This window comes from Neoarius graeffei, chromosome 9 (genome assembly GCF_027579695.1).
Source record: "Neoarius graeffei isolate fNeoGra1 chromosome 9, fNeoGra1.pri, whole genome shotgun sequence".
Taxonomy (NCBI): Eukaryota; Metazoa; Chordata; class Actinopteri; order Siluriformes; family Ariidae; genus Neoarius; species Neoarius graeffei.
The window spans coordinates 77,428,773-77,443,916 of NC_083577.1; the positions used below are offsets into that span (position 1 = coordinate 77,428,773).

Below are 15,144 nucleotides of genomic sequence, written 5' to 3' on the forward strand. Positions count from 1 at the left end.
GGAGTAGATCTGGAGGGTCCTCAGACATAGAGTGTTTTGGTAAACTGGGATGTACAGATGCTGTCAGTCCCCCACTCGTTTGCTCACTCGAGTTTGTTGACAGTGTAGTGGCTGGCTGCCTTATGTCCCGGGGCTCCCTCATGCTTGTGTTATGCTCTCCCCTTTTAGTTATGCTGTCATAGTTAGTTTTGCCGGAGTCCTTGCTTGTACTCAGTGCAAAATGTATATTGTTCCTACTTATTCAGGTGATATTAGCAATACCTAACAACTTGTGTCCCCCCCCCCCCCCCCCCATCTGTCCCTCCGAGTTACATGTCAATCCTGAGATCAAGATGCTGACCCCTTCTGCTCCTCGGACCTGCCTGATCCATCCTGATGCCCTACGTCTGGCTAGAGTCACATCACATCACTCCTGTGGAGGACGGCCCCATATGGACAGTTGAAAGTCACACTTGGAAGATGCTCTGGACACAGTCTCAGTAATGCAGTAATGCATAAAAGCAGTAATGCTTTTATGGCTGAGGACTACAGTTGACTTGCTAACTTTAGGACTGCAGTTGTCATGAACAGTTTTGCACTCAAGTTTCCATCAATGAAGAGTTATAACATCAACGAAACTGACTTAATGTTAATACTGTTAATGTTATAGTCATGTTGCCTGTTGTTGCCCAAATGAGGACGGGTTCCCTTTTGAGCCTGGTTCCTCTCGAGGTTTCTTCCTCATGTCGTCTGAGGGAGTTTTTCCTTGCCACCATCGCCACAGGCTTGCTCATTGGGGATAGATTAGGGATAAAATTAGCTTATGTTTTAAGTCATTAAAATGCTGTAAAGCTGCTTTGCGACACTGTTTATTGTTAAAAGCACGATACAAATAAACTTGACTTGACAACCTATAAAACCTGGGCTGGTCGAGGTGAGAGGCAAGGGAGGCAGGATCACCTCATCTCATCTCATCTCATTATCTCTAGCCGCTTTATCCTTCTACAGGGTCGCAGGCAAGCTGGAGCCTATCCCAGCTGACTATGGGCGAAAGGCGGGGTACACCCTGGACAAGTCGCCAGGTCATCACAGGGCTGACACATAGACACAGACAACCATTCACACTCACATTCACACCTACGGTCAATTTAGAGTCACCAGTTAACCTAACCTGCATGTCTTTGGACTGTGGGGGAAACCGGAGCACCCGGAGGAAACCCACGCGGACACGGGGAGAACATGCAAACTCCACACAGAAAGGCCCTCGCCGGCCCCGGGGCTCGAACCCAGGACCTTCTTGCTGTGAGGCGACAGCGCTAACCACTACACCACCGTGCCGCCGCAGGATCACCTGTCATTCCTAAATTAAATGAAATTGAGCTATGATTGAAATGTAGGTTTTATGATCTGTCAATAGATTCCGCATTTGATGGAAAAGAGTTGTGTTTTTCTAGGGTATCACTACTGAAACCTGATTTATGATTTATCAGAAATGTTTGTGAGAACTGCCCAGAGCAATATATGCAATATAATGAAATCAGTTGGCAGGCGGTATGGTGGTGTAGTGGTTAGCACTGTTGCCTCACAGCAAGAAGGTTCTGGGTTTGAGCCCAGCAACTGGCGAGGGCCTTTCTGTGTGGAGTTTGCATGTTCTCCCTGTGTCTGTGTGGGTTTCCTCCGGGTGCTCTGGTTTCCCCCACAGTCCAAAGACATGCAGATTACGTTAATTGGTGGCTCAAAACTGACCGTAGGTGTGAATGGTTGTTTGTCTCTATGTGTCAGCCCTGTGATGACCTGGCGACTTGTCCAGGGTGTACCCTGCCTCTCGCCCATAGTCAGCTGGGATAGGCTCCAGCTTGCCTGCGACCCTGTAGAACAGGATAAGCGGCTGCAAGATTATATAAAAAAATGTATGCTTACATGAAGTCGTCATGGATCCTCATTAATGAAAATGTGATACATACTTAAGCTTCTCTGTTATGATTCTCTTTAAACCTAAGGATTCCATCCTTACTTTCCTTTCTTTGTAAAAAAAAATTCCAGAGATATCTCTTTTTTAAATTATTGCAAGCATCTGGCACATATCTGGAGCATATCCAGAGATTTTTTTTAAACAATGCTGTGATTGGATATTACCCAAAATGTAATTTCATCATATATGGGTCATAGTTTGAAATACTTGGGCAGAACCATATCTGGATTCTAGGGTATTTTGTACAGTGATACCTCACCTCAGTGCAACCAATAAACATGGAGTAGGCAGGATTTAAATTTACTTGAGTTTCAAGAGTCCCAAAAACTGCCACCTGCTGCCATCTGACTATGAAAAGTGGGCTACCTAGCTACCTATTCACGGGATTGATTACTTAATGTTAAGTAGATAACATTATAGCCAGCAGAGGGAAAATAGCATCAAAGGCTAAATAGACTCATTTAGGTAGCTAGTTCAAATTTCTAAATTGCCACTGAACATGGATTCAGATTTGCACCCAATAAATTCATTAATAAGGAAGGAAGGAACAAAATTAAATTGTATCTAAAGGTGATTTTATATGCACACAAAAACACAGAGATTCCAAGTAACAGTGTACTTTAATGTATCTGAGTTGGGTTGTTTTTAATATGTAATTTTTTTGTCTTGCAAAAACATTTAAGCCATACAGTATAATGCAAATAACACATGGTTCTGTACAGCAATAGTTGCACATTCACACATTCTAGGCAAGAGCTATATAATAACTGGGCACATGGAGAGAAGCAACACTGTTGACTTAAACACTGAAATATGGGAGGGGGAGACTTTTTTTTAAAAGGCATTGCAATCAAAGTTTTGAAACATATTGTCAACTACACAATAAATAGGAAGTGAACAGTTCTAAGCCTACTGGTCAAGTGAAATGTGTAATAAGATAAACAATACATAAAAGCATATGATTTATAATGTGCATTTTAATATTCATACTGTTTGAACGCTGAAGAAAGACTTTCAAATATCTCTACAACACATTTAATAGATTTCTTGTTGCTCTTCTGCCAGCTTGTGAATGTTAAGTGCTTTGCATTATTATTGAAGTAGTTCTTAAGGCTAAAGCAATATGGCCTGAGGAGCCAAATGCATGTTCATGCCAAAGCCAGTCTCTGTACTGAGTGGAAGCTCCTCCCCAAAAACAATGAGCCACACTTCGGCACATTGGTCAACTGGAGAGTGAACAAAACTTAAACACAAATGGCATACAAAAGTTAGATAAAATCTTTGGCAAAATAAAATATTTACACACTCAAAGAAACAGGAATTTTTTTTTTTTTTGCTTTAAACACCCCTGTAATAATGAAAATGGTGGGATTTCATGGGAAGGTTGGCATAAGAAACACGAAAACACCCGTTTGACTTAAGGTTTTTTTTGTTTTGTTTTTAATTACAGTTAAAACACTGCAGTAATTCCCCAAATAATTAGGAGGCTCTGAAATGTGAGGAAATGAGAAAAGATGCAACACCTAACTATGCCTTATGATGGCACTGTTGATATTTCCTGGTAAGGGACTACAATTTTTGCTTGTTTCTTTATTGAACAGTGTGAAGGATACTGGGAAAAAAAAAATTAGTGGGAAGATGTGTTAGCAGAGCAAGTGAACTCTATATATGCTGGCAAACACTTGCACTTTGTGTACAATCCAACATGAAGCATGAAAGCCTATGATCTCAGCTTTTAGCAAAACGTGTACATCCTTCTCCCCTCTACAAAAACAGTGTCAGCTCCTAAATAAAAGCATAACATAAAAGAAATCAAGGCAGTGGAAATAATATCCAAAACACAATGACAAGTTTTCAAATGCATCCACTTTATATCATACATAACTGAATATGTCTCAAAATCACCTGATTTTGAAATCTTAGCCTTTTTTTTTTTGCTTTTTTTTTGTTCATTTTCTTTTTTCTAATCTTTATGTAGACTATACAGTATATGCAAGTATATGAGTTAACATAGATCAATGTAGCAAAATAATAAATATTCATTTAAGTCACTTTTAGACATACTTTTTAGATACATTTAGCTTACTTTGGGGTATGATGACTCGTGTGTGTGTGTGTGTGTGTGTGTGTGTTGAGTAAGGCCTATGGATACTTTATGCACTAATGAATCCAAATCTGCACCAGGTGCACTACACTGACTGCTTGCTTGGACCTGACTTGAAGTCAGTATAGTTGTGGAAAACGGACCAGCTCTCATGTTAGGAAGAGTTGATGAGTAAAATTGTGACCAGAAGACAGGGGAAGAGAGTGCAGACAGAGAGTAAGAGAGAGAACACTGGTGAGCACATCTTTTGACCAAAGTGACCAGACTGATGTTATAATCTTGAAGATTATCCTACACTGCTGAAGACTGAAAGAAAGGAAACCTTAAAGACACACCGATATCAGAAAAAAAAAAGGATGAGTGAAAAGTGGAATCTGGCCCACATTTTTTTGCTAGTGAAATTTGCTAGTTTGTTCTTCCATGTATACGTAAAACCATCCCTAATCCAACATGAGCCAGTGATGCCTGGACATAAAGGATAACATGCACAATATTTTGGCTTTATAATAAGAGAATACAGATGTCATTTTCATAGAAAGCAAAAGAATTTTGATATTTATGTATAGACAGGAACGCAATGTCCTCTGAACAAGCAGTCTTATTTTACAAACAAAAAGTCCTCCAAATAATTACATGTTTATCTTAACAGCGGTCTCATCTTTGGTATGTTAATTCAAAAGCCTGATATCAGTCTCATCAACCTTTTTTTTTCCCTTTTTCCATTTTTATTAAAAAAAAACACTATAACATCCATCCTTCTTATCTAAATTTAACCCTGCTCTGAGATGAATTTCACCTCTCTCCTTTTCCTCACCACATGACTCCTCTTCTTCACTGCACTTCCTCTGTCCCCATCTGAGCTCAACTCCCTATTCCATCTGAACACACCTTCTGATACACACGCGCACACACACATGCAAGCTCACACTGACACCTGGACCTACTCTCCAATATTCACCCAAACATTACCACACACACAAAATTAAAGATTTGAACACAACAGAATGAAATTGCAGGGGAAATCAGTCCTCCAAGGCAGAAGCAGAATATCACAGAATAGCTCATCGCTTTTGGGAGCCAATCATCACTTTGGAGACAAAATTAACGATGGCAGTGGCCGGTTGGTCAGGGTCCAACTCTGCAAACAGGTGACTGACATTATCTGTTGTGCTTCCTTGCTTCCTGGCCACAAAACCAAAAAACCTGCAATAGAAGAAAAGAAAACAGTCTCTGACCTGCTCTGTCAAAACACTACCTTTCATATACAGTAGTGCTTGAAAGTTTGTGAACCCTTTAGTATTTTCTATATTTCTGCATAAATATGACCTAAAACAACATCAGATTTTCACACAAGTCCTAAAAGTAGATAAAGAGAACCCAGTTAAACAAATGAGACAAAATATTGTACTTGATCATTTGTTTATTGAGGAAAATGATCCAATATTACATATCTGTGAGTGGCAAAAGTATGTGAACCTCTAGGATTAGCAGTTAATTTGAAGGTGAAATTAGAGTCAGGTGTTTTCAATCAGTGGGATGACAATCAGGTGTGAGTGGGCACCCTGTTTTATTTAAAGAACAGGGATCTATCAAAGTCTGATCTTCACAACACATGCTTGTGGAAGTGTATCATGGCACAAACAAAGGAGATTTCTGAGGGCCTCAGAAAAAGCATTGTTGATGCTTATCAGACTGGAAAAGGTTACAAAACTATCTCTAAAGAGTTTGGACTCCACCAATCCACAGTCAGACAGATTGTGTACAAATGGAGGAAATTCATTACTCTCCCCAGGAGTGGTAGACCAACAAAGATCACTACAAGAGCAAGGCATGTAATAGTTGGCGAGGTCACAAAGGACCCCAGGGTAACTTCTAAGCAACTAAGGTGGGGTTTACATTAGACCGTATCAGCGGATCATCAGATTAACGTTTTTAAAAACGATTAGCGTGCACACAGCAACGCCAATACACGATTCGCGTGCACACAGCAACGCCAATACACAGATACGCTAATCACATGACTAATTAGACGGCATGTAAGTTGAAATGTAATGTGTAAATTTCTCCTCAGCGGCTCGGCTCCGCAGGCATCCTGCGCTCCAAATCACTCCGCCCTGAACAGCGAGTGCCCTCTGGAGGGTGCGCACTCCGGCCCTGCGCAGCTCACAGAGCGCGCGAGTGAAGCGCACGAGCAGTGATTCGGGACTGAGCCGCTGTGTGTGTGATCACAGTGCGTATCGGGCATGCGCAAGTCACTTACCACTTGCAAGTGGAAGGATGGCAAGCCTAAAGACAATGATAACTACACAATGGGCAGTATTTGCATCAGTATTTGCAGTATTTTCATACTTTTATACTCTTTAATGAAAGGTGATACAAGGCGGAAGTCCGCGCCGTTTTTCAGCAGTCACATCACATGACCAACACCAGCGAATCAGGAAGGTGGATGTCATAGTGACGTTGTCCAATGACGACGTCAGCTAGAGCTCAGCACAGCGTATCCTTGTATCTCAATGTTTACACAGCACCGGATCAGATACAAACTGGGTTGAATACGTGGGCCCTGGCGGATTCCCGTTTCCCGGCATTTTAATGTGAACGGACAGTGCATCCGCGAAGAAAACGAGACAGATACGGTCTAATGTAAACTTGGCCTAAAGGCCTCTCTCACATTGGCTAATGTTAATGTTCATGAGTCCACCATCAGGAGAACACTGAACACCAATGGTGTGCATGGCAGGGTTGCAAGGAGAAAGCCACTGCTCTCCAAAAAGAACATTGCCGCTCGTCTGCAGTTTGCTAAAGATCACATGGACAAGCCAGAAGGCTATTGGAAAAATGTTTTGTGGATGGATGAGACCAAAATAGAACTTTTTGGTTTAAATGAGAAGCGTTATGTTTGGAGAAAGGAAAACACTGCATTCCAGCATAAGAACCTTATCCCATCTGTGAAACATGGTGGTGGTAGTATCATGGTTTGGGCCTGTTTTGCTGCATCTGGGCCAGAACGGCTTGCGATCATTGATGGAACAATGAATTCTGAATTATACCAGCAAATTCTAAAGGAAAATGTCAGGACATCTGTCCATGAACTGAATCTCAAGAGAAGGTGGGTCATACAGCAAGACAACAACCCTAAGCACACAAGTCGTTCTTCCAAAGAATGGTTAAAGAAGAATAAAGTTAATGTTTTGGAATGGCCAAGTCAAAGTCCTGACCTTAATCCAATCGAAATGTTGTGGAAGGACTTGAAGTGAGCAGTTCATGTGAGGAAACCCACCAACATCCCAGAGTTGAAGCTGTTCTGTACGGAGGAACGGGCTAAAATTCCTCCAAGCCGGTGTGCAGGACTGATCAACAGTTACCAGAAATGTTGTTTAGTTGCAGTTATTGCTGCACAAGGGGGTCACATCAGATACTGAAAGCAAAGGTTCACATACTTTTGCCACTCACAGATATGTAATATTAGATCATTTTCCTCAATAAACAAATGAGCAAGTATAATATTTTTGTCTCATTTGTTTAACTGGGTTCCCTTTATCTACTTTTAGGACTTGAGAAAACCTGATGTTTTAGGTCATATTTATGCAGAAATATCGAAAATTCTAAAGGGTTCACAAACTTTCAAGCACCACTGTGGCTTTCAATACACAGGAAGGATATATTATTAAATGTGGCTTATACCACAGCATTGTTGAATTCTTAAATCTGATTGTTCAGAAGGTGTTTATTATTTTTACATAACAGCACTCCTTGGACATTATTGCTCATTGTAATTCAATTTACATGTTTATATCAATGTGCATATTCTAATATGTTATCATTTTCATTGTAATTGCTAATTCTTGTATCGTGGACACAATGCCTAATCTAAGGCTAATAATAAGTAAATAAAAACATGTTATTTAACAAAGAAAGACAGCTACTCAATTTAACAATCATGGAAGGAGTCTCTAATGTCAGTATTTTGTAACAGACAACAAGTTATAGCGTAGCAGAGCTCCATACTTAAGAGAATATGGAAATGGATCGACCTGATTTTTGATGGCTTTTGCGACTGTACAATGTCTGTATGTATGAACGACATATGTGTACCATCACAGGGTACTGAATTGTAAGTGCAAGGCAACATCTCATAAACACTTGACTACTGGATAACGAAATCTGTATCTTTATTTACATAAGATAGATGGATTTTTATCCAGTGCTTATTTTTAATTTGCTTTTTTAAAAATAACATGGGATTATTTGCTAACACATTTTACGGAAAATATTGATGAAAAAAGATTTTTTTTCATAGTGGGCAGTGTGCCGATAAAGAAGCTCTGGTCATAGACTCAGACTTCTGTCCACATACAGTAGTTGTGGTTAATTTAATTAGTGCTCCCAGACCTTAAAACTAATTGCTATGTTTCAATTGCTCTAACATACTCACATCTGTTCACACGATAGAAACGATGACCCTTCACATTCTAGTGAATGCTTAGTCATGTGCAAGTGAAAACTTTACCAGAAAAGAGAGCTTTCAAGTGGTTCTTTGAAGCTTGGCTGTCAAAATCCTGGAGAGCCCCGACACTATGCAACTCTGGTGTTTCATATGTCCTAACTCATCAACTAGTTACTAAACTTAGTTCCAACAGATGTTAGAGTAGAGAAAGTTCTAAACTGTAGAGTGGTCATTTGAAAAACAGCATCTCATGTACAACAGCACATCCAAGAAGGACACATCCAGGCTGGACAAACTGATCAGGCGGGCCGGCTCTGTGGTCGGCATGAAGCTGGACTCTCTGGTGACGGTGGCAGAGAAGAGGTCTATGGACAAACTATTGAACATCATGGACGATGCCAGTCACCCTCTGCACACTGTCATCAGCAACCAGAGGAGCCTGTTCAGTGACAGAATGCTCCTTCCCAAGTGCAGGACGAACAGACTCAAAAACTCCTTTGTCCCTCATGCCATCAGACTGTACAACTCCTCTCTGGGGGGGAGGAGGGGTAACAGGAGGACAGAGGACGGGAAGGAGCAGTAGCCTAGCCTGACAATAAGCAATACCGGACAATGTGCAATATAAAGTGCAATATCTCTCCTGCTGCCCCCCCTCCCCCTTCCTCTCTTCACCATATCTTACTCTTTTTATATTTGTATATGTAAATACTTAATTAATTTTAATGTATCTAGAATTTTTTTCTCTATTTCTTTTTTCTGTTTATCTGTAATGCTGCTGGAATCTTAATTTCCCTGAGAGAACCCTCCCAAAGGGATCAATAAAGTTTTATCTAATCTAATCTATCTAATCTAATGTCTTTATGATCAGCATAAGGATAACATTAGAACTAATTCTATAGCAATATATCTAAATGCTTTGCTATGTCTTACAATCTGCACATGTTTATACTGATCCTATAATTTGTATAGCATCCTATTTTATTGTATTTGACCTTGTCTCTTTGACCTTTAAGCTACACATCATCCACCAGTTTAACTGGCATCCCTGACATCATGTGCTTTTATCCCTTGCCCAAAGTAGTAATCTGTTCTTCATGCCTCAGCTATCTCAGTACATCAATGCTCTGGCACTTTTATGACAAAGCCGAAGGAACCATAATAGTACACATATGCTCCAAAGCAAGCAAGCAAGAAAGAAGTGTATGCTACAAGTGTATGCTTGTAGTTCTGGTGTGTTTCAGTAAAGTGAGGTGACAGTGAAGACTGAATGAGAGCTCAAAATGAGATCTGAACGTTCAGTGCCAAGTTTCCCAAAAGCATCACAGCACAAAGATCATCATTAAATGATAGCAGCATGATGAATGTTCTCTCTCTCTCCTAGTTAGGACACTCAGCATTAAGAGGCTTTTTGGAAACTCGGCACAGTTCATTTAAGGGATTTTACACTCTGAGGAGAACTTACATGGCATAAATAGTTAAAATGGATTATGATGACACACTGTCCAGACAAACATACTCAAATAAATAATCATAATGAACGTCTAGAGGGACTTACTTTGCAGTGCCACCTTCTGGTTTATTCCACCTAGAGAGATAATAAAGCAGATGAGATCATTCCACAATCTTTTTTTTTTTAATGTACCATAACATCTTTGTAAGCAACTGTAATATAACAAAGATTACAGGGCTACAGTGGAGTATCAGAAGTAACTATGAGGATGGTTTGTGTCTTTCGTGTTATGTGCAGTTAAAGGTTATTTTGGGCACATACTTCCTCTCTTGGGGATCAAGGTCACAGAACGTGACTGTGTTGATGGGGTAGTGACGTCGGAAGAAAAGTCTGTTGATAAACATGCAATGGTTAGACAAGATATTTTCCCACAGTATATATTTCACAAGCGTAAAATAGATCACTTTATTATCTCATCTCATCATCTCTAGCCGCTTTATCCTGTTCTGCAGGGTCGCAGGCAAGCTGGTTAGCTGGGATCACTTTATTATGTTAAAGGAAAAATCTACTCTGAACAAGATGTATATTAATCTTTAATACGATCTTCAATGATGTCTAAGATGTATTTTGTAATGATTTTTTTTTATTTTTAACTTCTATCATAGGCATGTTGGTCTATTTTCACCTTTTAAATGGTTTCCTACATTACCCATAATGCCATTTTTTTCACTGATAGTAGTGCCAGTGGGATTCAGCCCTTGCTTCATCTTTACTTAAAGAGAACAGATGCAGCAGCACTTTAGTCCTTTAGTCTGCCCAGCTCTCTCACCTGCTCATCTGGACACTCTGCTCAAAAGTGTTTATCTCATAGAATGCTAACTAGCTAAAATGAGTGTCTTTCATAACTCAGTGCAAATGCAACATGGATCTGAGCTGAACATTTGCTCTCCATTATTTCTACAATGGATGTTTCATTAATATGACACTGAACATCACTAGAAAATGGCAAATGAGACAAAAAGCTCTTGCTCTTTTATTTTTAGGAGTTAAAAGAGAAACCTGATCATTATACCTTATATCTGAGAACTTTTTTTGTGACAGTCAATCACTAACCTCTCACAGGAATAACAAAAAAAAAAATACTGCACCAACCAACACATCAGCACGAGAATTGCTGTGCACATCACAAATATTTCAATATAAACACACATTTAACACATTTTTGGGTGGAGCGTTCCTGTCATTTAAAAATGGTATTAAATATGATGAAATATGAGCTCACTTTCTCTGGTTGTCTGTTAAAGTGATGCCTTGTGATGACACCTTAAAGTGGACCACAGTGGCTGTGGGTGCAGGGTTGGATCCCGTGGTCTCTGAGATCGCCTTAGCGATGGCCTGTGGGCCAGTCAAAGACTCCATATCCACTGAGTTTATGTACAGAACGTTGCATGCTGGGAATTAAAGCAACAGATAAAAAAAGTTACATGTTGCAGATATATATAACACTTTGTACAAGTATAGACAATTTTAATAAGTCCTTACAGATAGTGATATCAATATTCTCATACATATTCCATACTCCAATAAATTGTGATACATTTTGAACTAGACTGTTAACTCTGTTCAGCTTTAAATTCAAAACAGGAACAAATTGTTAGTATACTTGAGAACTTTTTTTTCCTATTCATTTATATTTTTAACATTCAGGCCGTGCAATTCATCAGTCATCTCAAAGCATGCTGTTTAGCATCCGGCTGCAGAAAAAGGCTTTTTGAAGAACCATCATAGGAGATAGCTAGATTAGGATAAACAACAGATGTGTAGAGTTTTAGAGAACAAATATAGTGGAGATACTGATACAGACATTGGCATTGTGTTACGCTCTCTCATGCACAGTCTCAAGACACAAGAGAGACTATCTCTCTGGGATGCATCAATCAGAAAAGAATAGGGAAACAAAAAGAAAGGATGATTGGGTTTACCATGGGAATCAACAGGACTCTTCTGCCCTATAGTCACACAGGAGTGACAACAGAATGAACGAGAACAACCAGTTCATAAGTGATACTGTATAAGAACAGGCCTAAAATATCCCTACATCTCCTTTAAAGCATTGGCAAATTGAGAGGGTGCTTTTTCACGTACACTGTAGCATAATTTTTTTTTAATGGTTATGGAAAAAGTATATCTATAGAAGAACCTCTATGTGGTGGTTCAACACTTTTTTTTACATAATACAGGACTGATTATTATCCTCACTTCCTTTGAACACTTTCAATCCTCATCACTGATGTTGTGATAGGCCTAGAACAAGAAGTCAATGGCATTTTGTCATCATAATTTGTGTCCAGTTAACTATGACCATAAAACAAGCAGATACAAATTCTACTGTCAGTTTCTCTAGGAATGAATTTCATCTTTGGCTTGACAGAGTGTATAAATTTGTCTGTGCCATTTTAATAACCTGAAAAATACTTTTTCAGTACCATCAATAAGTATCGCAAGTGTAGTAAACAGAGTAATAATAAAAATACCAAATAATGTTGATATTTGTTGATAATCATGATAAGTGAGCATGTGGAAACCATGAATGGAAATATAGCTAATGGAGTTTAGCATTGGTGTGTAATTTGCAAACGTGAATTATCGGCACAGACATGGATCTTCATTAGCTCAATAATCCTTCAGTTCAGTAACAGGTTCATCTGAATACAAATCTAACCTATTTGTGTTCTAAAACTACCTGAAGGTGAAGCTGTAATGTGGTTTTAGTTGTGTACCTGGTTAGGGGAGCTTTATACTGTATAAAAAAAAAATCAGAGTATAGTTCCAAAACTGACTTCACTTCCAGTGAGCTTGATCAAAAGCACCTCTAACTCGGCTGAACTGAAATGTATTTTTCTCCATTTCTATTTATGTCTTTCTTCAGCTTTTGAGTAGGCTGATTATTATTATTATTATTATTATTATTACACTATCGCAACACCAGCATGGATTAGAATGTGTTTCATATAAATTAGATGTATATGAGAGTAACATGAAGCATGTAATATGCATATGACATGTAAATAAAGTATTAATTTACATAAGATTGTGTCCATGCAACTGAAGTTCAGTCATTAATTACACTCAAATCACCATCTGCTTTGATATTGTACATGAGTTTCATGAATCAGACACAGCTTGGTTCAGATGTCATCCTGTGTGTTCAAGTCAACTCTTGTTTCTATGCAACTTTGATGAATTAGGTCCAATGAGTGTAAAATAGACTTTCAAGTTTTAGGATCTTGTTAGAATTGATGAAAAAAATGAACAGAAGCAATAATACCCTATATACAGTTGGCAAATGTTGTGGCAAATACAATTGCTGTTTACCTGCACCCTGTTTGAGCAATTCTGTAGCTGGGTTTACTGGAGTGGCAACCTCTGTTATCTCTTCATTGGGGTCTACAAAACACACCATAAAAGAAAATTCATGGTAAGTTTTATGCCTTGCATGCAATATCTACAAAACAATGCACAGAAACAGAGATGTGTATTTTCTCTACTAATCAGAGAAAGCTGGCTCTGGGTCTCTGCAGGGAACAGCTAAACAGTCAGTGTAAATCCCAGATGGTGGGGCTAACAAGTATTACCACATCAAGGTTATGGCTTTTAATCAGTCCATAAAGTTTACAGACATGGGCAAAAATACATCAAAATATATGGCAATACATAATAAAATTATCCAGTGACCTTTAAAATAAAGTATTTTTGAGAATACAGAAATACATTTATGAGGGACAGAAGATCTGTAGTTCATATTAGTTGGTAAGACCATAATGTTAGCATGCTAACTATCATGAGGGGGTCAGTCAGTTATACTTTATCCATGGTTTCTAAAGTATTATTAAAGTAATACTGCTTAGAGGTACTGCATATATGAATGGCTGTATAAACATTTTTTTTCTTTTCCTGTGTATTTGACAAAACCTTAAGGTAGTTACACAGCTGTACAGCTTTACCTTAAAAACTAAACATCCAAGTTTCAATCTAGCATCCATCTTACTAGCTATCAAGAGGTAAATTAATAATATTTATGGATCTGGCATTACTGAAGCAAAGTGTTTAGCAAAATATTTATTGCACATCCAGAAAAGAAAAAAAAACCCATAATTTTTCACTCATGTTTGATGACGAAAAGTCAGTAAACACATTGCTATACACTTCATGGTCAAAGATTTGTGAATACCTGACCATCATACAAATATGTGCTTGTTGAACATACTATCCCAGATTTAGTCCCACTTTACTGTTATAATAACCTCCACTCTTCTTGGAAGGCTTTCCACTAGATCTTTGAGAGCGGCTGTAGAGATTTGCCTCATTCAGTCACAGGAGCATTTGTGAAGTCTTGAACTGATGCTGGGCATGGAGGCATGGCATTGTCATGCTGGAGCAGGTTTCTGCCCCTTTGTTCCAGTGAAGAGAAATTGTAATGCTACAGCATACAAAGACATTCTATACAGTCCTACACAGTGATTTAAACTTTGCAGCAACAGTTTGGGGAAGGCCCACATATGGGTGTGATGGTCAGGTGCCCACAAACACTTGGCCATATAGTGTATCCCCCTTTCTCACTAATAAGAGTTGCGTTGTTCATTAACTGTTCAAAAACAAAAGGTAAAGTCCATAATAGGCCCTTGATTTTGCTGCTGCAGAGAATTTATAGCCGTAGAGCTCCTCATGGTCCTGGAGCTTTAAAGGAACAGTCCACCGTATTTCCATAATGAAATATGCTCTTATAGGAATTGAGACGAGCTGCTCCGTAACTATCCAAGCTTTGCGCGACCTCCCAGTCAGTCAGACGCAGTCAGACGCGCTGTCACTCCTGTTAGCAATGTAGCTAGGCTCAGCATGGCCAACGGTATTTTTGGGGGCTGTAGTTAGATGCGACCAAACTCTTCCGCGTTTTTCCTGTTTACATAGGTTTATATGACCAGTGATATGAAACAAGTTCAGTTGCACAAATTGAAACGTAGCGATTTTCTATGCTATGGAAAGTCCGCACTATAATGACAGGCGTACTAACACCTTCTGCGCGCTTCGGCAGCGCTATCAATGCGCTGCCGAAGGTGTTAGTACGCCTGTCATTATAGTGCGGACTTTCCATAGCATAGAAAATCGCTACGTTTCAATTTGTGTAACTGAAC

The 15,144-nt window shown here is 39.2% G+C and overlaps 1 protein-coding gene across 21 annotated transcripts in view; it reads right to left on the reverse strand.

Annotated features, from left to right (window-relative positions):
• Positions 1-2,552: 2,552 nt before the first annotated feature.
• The window catches only part of tns1b (tensin 1b), a 476,125-nt gene continuing 463,533 nt past the window's right edge, over positions 2,553-15,144 (reverse strand). For 19 of the 21 annotated variants that reach the window (XM_060930311.1, XM_060930314.1, XM_060930305.1 and 16 more), the window contains 6 exons: positions 13,328-13,399; positions 11,935-11,961; positions 11,235-11,403; positions 10,274-10,342; positions 10,058-10,087; positions 2,553-5,258 (listed from right to left, as the gene is read on the reverse strand). In XM_060930311.1, the coding sequence (XP_060786294.1) occupies positions 5,117-5,258; positions 10,058-10,087; positions 10,274-10,342; positions 11,235-11,403; positions 11,935-11,961; positions 13,328-13,399 (509 nt within the window). In that variant the 3' untranslated portion in view covers positions 2,553-5,116. The remainder of the gene's footprint in view (positions 5,259-10,057; positions 10,088-10,273; positions 10,343-11,234; positions 11,404-11,934; positions 11,962-13,327; positions 13,400-15,144) is intronic. The other 2 variants (XM_060930308.1, XM_060930327.1) reach the window with 1 other exon arrangement.